Raw genomic sequence first — 7,859 nt, forward strand, 5'->3', positions numbered from 1 at the left:
CAACAACAGCCACACACGGAGTAAATAAATAAATAAAAACGCAGCAAATACCGGCGCATGCATGTATCAAAGAGATGTGCACAGCGTTGCACAGAGAAAAAAAATCCACTGTAGTCTAGTGTCGTCCTTTTCTTCTTCTTCTTTTCGCATCACTCCGAAAACACAAAGAACGGCAGCCCCTCACGTCGTCCTGGCTGCCTTCTCGGTTGAGAGGGGGAAAGAAGCAGCTAGGTCAAAAGAACTCTACTTAGCAACTGCCGCTCACGTGAAATGGCCTCTATGGCTGCGTGTTCCAGTTCCGCTGCCTCACGCTGAAGTGAGCCAACGTCCCGATAGACATTAGCCTCTTCGCGTTCCAATGCCGCACCCGCGTCAAATGGCAGCGTATGAACATCCGTCACAAGCGTATAACCGCCACCGACGGAGTCAACAGTGGAAGGAGCATATGGTAATAACTGCGATGTTGGCAAAGGAGACTGTGGCTTCTGTACAGCCTGCTTTGCAACAAAAAGGGCTCTAAGCGCACTATTTCGTGCAGCCTCTGCAGCCTCGCGAAAAGCATGCAGACCAGTGAAGATGTCATCCCCCGTCTCCTCCTTTTCACAGAGCTGGCAGGATGCGTTCGACCCGCGGTCAATGGAAAGCGCAACGCCATTAGATGTGTCCTGCGGCGGTGGTGATCCCGTGGAAGGTGTCGTGAACTTTGTGGCCCGCAGCAGCAGGCGACGCAGTTGGTCAATCGCGGAGACATCCCCAACATGTTCCATAGATGGGGGAGCAACGAGATCGACCGGCGGGGAAGTGTTATTCCACACCTGGGGACTGCAATCTATGCGGTGAGCATGGCAGCGGTTCTTGGCAACTGCAAAATGCGGCTTCGCCGCCTCGCTGCGCATCACTTCGGCATCCTGCAGTACCGCATTTGCCGCCACTGGCATCATCGTCGTTGGCCTCTCCTCTTGCTGCTGCTGCCGCTGAAGACGTCTGAAGGCGTCCAGTAACGTGTTGTATCTTCGCTGTATGCGATTCACCTCCGCTGCCTTCTTTGCGTAGAGCGCATTGCAACGCTGCAAAATGTCGTTGAAAACCCCCTCGAGACTCTGCACGTTCGCCACCGCACCACCTCCCACGCGACGTGAAGACAATTCAGCCCGCAGCCTTATGTTCTCACCCTCCAAGCGCAGCAGTTGCCGCTCCAGAAAGCGGATCTTTCGCTCGGCCACCAATAACTCTCTTGTGGAGGCTGCCGCGGTACACTTTCGATGCCTCCCATTTTCGCATCCACAGGGCCTTGCGCTCTCACCGTTATTTTTGTTGTTGCTTCGGTCACTGCCGCCGTTGCTGGAAGTGCATCCCGTCACCTCACGATCTAATGTGGTTTGCAGGGAAACGGAGGGCCCAAATGCTTCCACGGATGTTGTCTCCCTACGGCGGCGGAAATAACGATGACGTTGCTGCTGATCAACGGCGTCACGACCGCCGTGTAACGCCCTCGCCGCTACTTCTTCCTCCGCTGCCACCAGTGCCTTGACGCGCCTCTGCAGCTCCTCCAGTGTAGCCGCGTCCGAGGAAAGCAGTTCATGCAGCTGGGCAATCACACGACGATGGTGGAGCTTGAATTCTTCTTCGTACTGCGTGGAAATTTCTCGCAGCTTCGCCAGCGGCTCCTCAAGCAGGAGCCGAACGGTGCTGGCAAGATCCGTCAGCCCGTTGCTCGGCAAAGGAACCGCCCCAACCCCCCACTGCCTCACGTCCTCGCTATCGACGCCGTCTTCCTGCGAGGCACGCCACGCGATAGACGATGTCTCCGCCGCATCCTCATCGGCGGAAGTGTCCCAGGAGTATATCTTCCATTTCAATTCATGCGCCGTCGTTACGGGCTCCACGGGGTGCTCTGTTCCCGCCACGGACGGCGGAGACAACGGCGACACACCGCATGAACTCTTGGTACAAACACCCGCCTCGTCACCCAATGACGACACATACGACGGCACAGGCGGTGATAATAACGACGGTGATGGTAGCGGTAGTGCGGACTGCGATGAGCATCCCTGGCCTTCGCCCTCCCGTCGCTGCTCTCTTAGCTCGTTTTGTGGTCTTTGGCCTCTGTGGAGACACTGAGCCTCCAGACATGACACTTTATCAACAAATGATGCCCAAGGAGAAATCCCCACATCAGCGACAGCAACGGTGGCTGTGCCCAAAGGAAGAGACAGGGGAAGGACGGAGGAATTGTGAACCGCCGCAGAGGTCTCTATAAGAGCGGCACCCGCAGAAGAAACAATGGAGTTGATGTTTTTCTCCGGCACCGGCATCACTCCCTTCTCCGCTTCCCTCTTCGGGGAGATGAGGCGGAGTTCTCGAGACGCCGCCGTTGCTGTCGTCGTTCTTGTCATTGGAGGAGACGCATTGGGGGATGATGTCGAGAGATTCAGAAGTGTTCTGCCAGCAGGACCCTGCAGCCGCCACGCCGGAGGCGAAAAGGGAATCGCAAACATGTCCAGCACACGAGCAGCGGCATCTAAATTCTCCTGCCGCCGCCTGCGCCGCAGCTCTGCGATGACTTTGCCATTCGTCTCTTCGGAGCCCGCCAAAAGAGACGCCGCGGCTTCCAGCACTTCCCAATTGATGTCATCGTAGCAGGCGTCAAATCGCAGCGAGGCAATCCAAACGACAGCGGAGCATGAGTGCTGTATACTTGCCTCAATCATGGCGACAACCCCGTCCACTCCCTTTCTTCCAGGCCGGGGTTTTGAAAAAAGTGGAATGATCTCCTCAATCTGCTCCGGCGGAGGGGTGGCAGTCCACCATCCACCCTGAAGCTGGTCTCGGTGCATGTAGCGGTGCGCCATAAGTGAAAGTGCTACGTGTGTCTTAAAGGCCATTCGCAAAGCGGGACTCCCGTCATCGACCCACACGGTGGGACCCGACAAGTCCCACACACGCCATATACTCGTCACACCATCGCCGTAACGAAGTAGAAGCGTCACAAGAACATGAGAACTTGCACCCGCCGTTGGACGTAAAAATTCAGCACTACTCAAGGTGCATGAAGCTCCGAAAGATTCTTTTCGCTGTCGCTCCTCTGCCGCTATTGCCTCCGCCGCACGACGTCGTCGCTCCGCATTTAATCTTGTATCAGGCATTCCAAAGACATCTGCGTGCCCTTGACTCAGGGCCGTGCTCACTGACTGCCAGGCAAGCGAGTGAGAGAGTGCCGTCTGCAGCACGGCCAGGGTTTCTGTGACGCTGCCGCATCGAACGTAGCGCGTGGCGGGGATGTCTGCGTAATCCTCCATGAAGCAGCCTGTAGGAGAACGAGTATCAGTGGCTCGTGCAAGCAGGTCGATGGCCTCAATGGACATCATCCTTTCATCATCATCATCATCATCATCATCATCACCGTTCATGTGCCCCATCGTTCCATTGCAGGGATGAGTGTCATCGTCCCCGTCAGAAGAGGGCCTGCACTCGACGACGCTGAGGGCCACACATGGGTCAAAATCCGCAGCGGCAAATATTTCTTGCAGGACGGAAGCGAACAGGCCACTGCCATTCCCGTGTATGCAATGCCCCTTTTCAATCCCAGCGACACCATCACCGACGGTAGGACCAAAAAGCTGGATAGACTTCCCGCTGCCTGAGGCTCCATGAGTGACGGTGAGCAGCTCTGCCCCGCCATTCTGCATGAGTGCAGTTGCCACATGTCTCGCCAGCTCACATGTGTACGCCGCGTACGGAGGCACTCCTGCCTCGCCGCCTTCTGCCGTGAGAAACGGTGTACGCACAGCCAAAATAATGTTTCCCTCTTCAGCCTCTTCCTCCTCACCTCCCGTCTTTGCCCACACACACGGCGTTCTCATCGCCAAGCCGCCGGGATCGCCAGTTGTCGGGTCGCTGTGGACGACGCATATTGTGCTGCGTTGCTGGTTGTTCTCCGCCGCGGTACAGCGGCCTGCCGAGAGGTTTAATGCAACGGTGACATGCCCACCACCACCATCATTGCCACCCATCGCTGGGCGCATATTCACCGCGTTGTCCCGCTCCTCTCACAATACCTGTACACACAAAAACACAGAGGGAGAGAGAGAGAGAGAAGGACGGAGCAGCGATGGCGCAGGTAGACAAGTATGCATGCATACAAAAAAAAAAAAAAAGTGGGGAAAAGAAGGCACGCATAAAGCACATCCAACATTTTCCTCCTCCGTCTCTCTCCTCCGCCACCGCAGTGCCTCCCCGTCACGTTATTTTTTTTTTTTTCCCTAATAAAGACAACACACCGAGTGGCGTTTTCCGTTCGTTCATTTGGCGTCCGTGCGGAGACCTCAATGTCCGTCATTTTTGGCGTTAATGTAAATCATGTAATGTTTTTTTATTGGTTGTTGCTTCTGTTTCTTCCTTTTCTCTACTCATTTTCTTATCACCCACGACTCTCACATCACGGCGATAAGTCTTCTTCCCTTCCTTGCCTTTTTTTCCTCTTTTTTAATTGCTCTTCGCCGTTCCACCGGCTCGTTCACCTACTGAGGCGGTGTCCACGGGTGTCCGGTCTCTTTCGTCACCTCCACCAGCCGCGTCACGTACTTCTGCATCGCCTCCTCCTTGGACATGTCAACAATGGCGTTGCGTGCATCCCACTTCGCACGGGCCTCAAACTGCACCGCCCACGGCTGCGCGCCCGTGACAGGTCCCTCCGTTGCCTGCTTGAACAGCGCGTAGAACTCCAACTTCACCGCGTTGGACAGCTGCACGGGGCCATCCTTCGGAAGCGATCGCACGTAATTCACGGCAGCCTCAAACTGAACCTGGGTCATTATCGCCTCCCCACCTTTTTCGTGTGTGTGTGTTTTCCCTTTCCTTTATTTGGTTGATGAACCTCTCTTCCCTTACGAGACGTTTTACTGCGAGAGAAGGAGAGAATGTGTGAGTGAAATGGGGGGGCGGCAGGGGAGAAGGATGCCAATGCTGAGAGCCCATTGCTGACAGCGGTGCTTGGCGTCCGCCGCGTGGCCAGTAGGCACAAAAAGAGCAATCATTTTGCATGGATATATACGGAACAGAGTGAAACGCGTATGTGAGGAAGCAAAAAAAAAAAAAAGGAAAAGGAAAAGGCATAAAAGCAGTAGAAAAAAAAAAAAGAAAAGACGGCTGGCACTTCGTTTCGTTTTTTTTTTTTTTTGTTTTGTTTTCTTTTGTTTTTTGTTTTTGTTTTTGTTTTTGTTTTTCATGTAGGAAAGAATTTTTTTGTTTCCACTCCCTCTTTTTTTTTTCTTTTCTGGCGGTTCTTCTCCTCCTCTCGGCGTCTGTCTGTGCGTTGCTGCTGCCGCCGCTCCCCTCCCCTGCTTTGCTGCCGTGAAGACCGTCAAGACAGAAAAAACACACAATAACAGGGGAAAAAAAGCAAAAAGAAAAAAAGAAAAAAGAAAAGGAAGGGAGGAGGAGGAGAAGGGGTGGCTCTCAGTGGCGGAGTTTGGCCCAATTCGCGGCCTCCCCCTCCTGCCCTGCTTTCTATGCACATGTGGTTCACTGGACTGGCGAGCAAGGGGATGTCCACTTATATAAAGTGCGTGCAATGTGCACGTGTGCAGGTGCAGTCCTGTACATCGCGGAGAGAAAACGCTGCCCCCCATCCCCCCATCCCGTCCTACAGAAGTCAAACAAACAAAAAAAAAAAAAAAAGGAGGGCCAACAACCACAAAACAAATACACTTACGTTCATCACTAAATACATTACACAACCAAAGAGACTCACAGACTTACACTCACAGAGAGACACAGAGAGTGAAAGAGAGAGAAAATAAAAAAGCAAAAACATTTTAAAAAAAAAAAAAAAAGGCCTATTTGTATGAGGGACCGAAGACGCCGACAGCCAACCAAACAATCAAAAAAAAAAAAAAAAAAATAGCTATTAGAATAGAAAGCTTCAATGTCAGTGTCATTGCCTCTCCCTCCCTACCCACTTCCCTCACCCCTCTGTCGCTCTCCGCTTTTCTTTACTCTAATGTGCTTTGCCGCGTACTTCATCCGTGCATGCATGCATACATAAAATTTGGTTGTGTTATTCTTTTCAAATTTCATTCTCGTTCTTTCACAGCGTCTCCGCGCTCGCACCGCACCCATTGTGTGGAAAGGTGCACACTTAACCGCAGAAGACATGAGAAGCGTGTAACAGAGTAACCACGCAGAGCAGTTCCTCTTTTATCAAATGCTTATGCATGCCCCTATACATACATACGTACATATTATATATATATAAGTACATGTGCTCCCCGCCACAAGCCTTTATTCCCAAAGATATGAGAGCAGAGAAACAAGTCCCACCCACCCGCCCATCACGAACACAGCACGGAGAAAGACATTTTTTGTCGTCCAAATGCGTTCACACTTCTGCACTTCACGATTCATTTCATCCTTCTCTCCTCTCCTCCTTTTCCAGTACCACCCCCGCCCCCCAAAGTATCATTGGCCTCCCATCCCTTTCTTCTTTCAGTTACCAGTTTCTTTTTTTTTCCTTTTTTTTTCCTTTTTTTTTCTTGTTTTTCATTCATGTTTTGTTCATCATCCATACTATGAAGACAAAAAAACAAGATAAGGATTCTTCGTGTAATTTCCTCTGTTTCCTTCTATCGCCCTTTTTACAATCTGTAGGCGTTTCTCTGATTTGTACTGCCACATTTCAGAAATTTCCTTTTTTCATCACATTTCTTCGTTTTTCTTTTTTCTTGTTTGTTTGTTTGTTGTTTTTCTTTTTTGTTGTTGTTGTCACTCCGTGCGTGCGTGCGTGTAAAGTGAAAAAAAAAAAAAAAGGGAGGAGGTGAAGGGGGGAAATTCGAGAAACCCTTTAGTTTGCTTTCTCCCTCTCTCTCTCTGTCTGTCTGTGTGTCTGTGTGTCTGTGTGTGCCTTGCCACGCCGTCTTGTCGTCCACACCGGGAAGATCCATACAACTCGAAATACTCAGACGTCGGTGTACTTAATCATGTCAACGCACACAACGCGGCGGTGTCGTCCATGTTGGCTCACCATACGCCTCCTTTCCGTCCTCCTCATTAAGGACCGTTCTCTTTCTTTCTTTCTTTTTTTATTTCCTCCCCCTTTTGCTTCGCCTCAGACTCCCTGTCATTCGGTTGTTACTTTTACACAATAAGCCGGCCCCTCTTTGCCGCCAGCCCAAAATCCTCCCATAACCCCCTCAGTAACCGCACACGGGCCCACATACAATCCCCAAGCGCACTGCTACCTCTCTCTTTCTCTCTCTCTCTCTTTCTCTCCATAAAATTAGCGCTCCTACTTTTTCATTGAGTGTATTTTAAAGATGGTGTTTCGTGTTGCCGCATCCATAATTGTGGGCGGAGAAGCGGAAAAGGGGAATATTCAACTCCCTATTCACATCTGCGGGCTTAGGTTGGGAGAAGGGGGGAAGCATCGCTTTATTTGCCGCACCACCGTTTGTAACACTCGCGACGCCTCTTTTTCAGTCCACCCGAGAATCTGGAAGAGCAGCTGAGTAACAACCTGGCTGTATAAAGAATCCAACACATCTGCCGGTAGTGGCACTCCACGAGCCTGGACCTCTTGTGGCTGCTCTGCCCTCGCACGTTCGCGACGCATCGCACACGCTGCGAACCCCTCATCCATGAACGTCATGCATACCTCCCGCGTGAATAGCTTTAAGAACTGGCGCACCTCCTTTGAAATCAGATTAGAAGTTCCGTTTGCATTGCTCTTCTTCGCATTGCCAGACGCAATAGAGCGTGTTCTGCCCTGCACGTGACGACGGTGTTTCATCAACCACTCTGCTCGCTGAGCACTCTGAGTTGGCTGTGGTTGAACGGACGTGTAATTTCGCGTGTTGGGGCAA

General features: G+C 51.8%; 3 protein-coding genes across 3 annotated transcripts, besides 13 other annotated features; all 3 read right to left on the reverse strand.

The window, feature by feature from the left end:
• Window positions 1–7,859: part of a sequence feature (heterozygous, Esmeraldo-like haplotype) that runs on past the window's edge.
• On the reverse strand, window positions 228–4,025 carry Tc00.1047053506517.140 (hypothetical protein, conserved; the record flags this gene model as incomplete). Its single annotated transcript, XM_807268.1, has 1 exon — window positions 228–4,025. The coding sequence occupies one exon, from the start codon at window positions 4,023–4,025 to the stop codon at window positions 228–230; it is 3,798 nt and encodes a 1,265-aa protein (XP_812361.1).
• Window positions 3,373–3,402: a microsatellite.
• Window positions 4,521–4,814, reverse strand: Tc00.1047053506517.149 (hypothetical protein, conserved; the record flags this gene model as incomplete). The annotated part of the gene is made up of 1 exon (XM_807270.1): window positions 4,521–4,814. One exon carries the CDS (start codon window positions 4,812–4,814, stop codon window positions 4,521–4,523), a length of 294 nt encoding a protein of 97 aa, XP_812363.1.
• Window positions 5,085–5,143: a sequence feature (A-rich).
• Window positions 5,160–5,225: a sequence feature (T-rich).
• Window positions 5,393–5,448: a sequence feature (A-rich).
• Window positions 5,814–5,834: a sequence feature (AT_rich).
• Window positions 5,884–5,904: a sequence feature (AT_rich).
• Window positions 6,224–6,262: a microsatellite.
• Window positions 6,498–6,541: a sequence feature (T-rich).
• Window positions 6,702–6,755: a microsatellite.
• Window positions 6,859–6,899: a microsatellite.
• Window positions 7,061–7,086: a microsatellite.
• Window positions 7,239–7,269: a microsatellite.
• On the reverse strand, window positions 7,385–7,859 carry Tc00.1047053506517.158 (hypothetical protein, conserved; the record flags this gene model as incomplete). The annotated part of the gene is made up of 1 exon (XM_807271.1): window positions 7,385–7,859. A coding segment is annotated over one exon (475 nt), but the record flags the coding sequence as incomplete, so codon positions are not given.

Source organism: Trypanosoma cruzi, genomic scaffold (assembly GCF_000209065.1).
Source record: "Trypanosoma cruzi strain CL Brener 1047053516589 genomic scaffold, whole genome shotgun sequence".
Lineage (NCBI taxonomy): Eukaryota > Euglenozoa > Kinetoplastea > Trypanosomatida > Trypanosomatidae > Trypanosoma > Trypanosoma cruzi.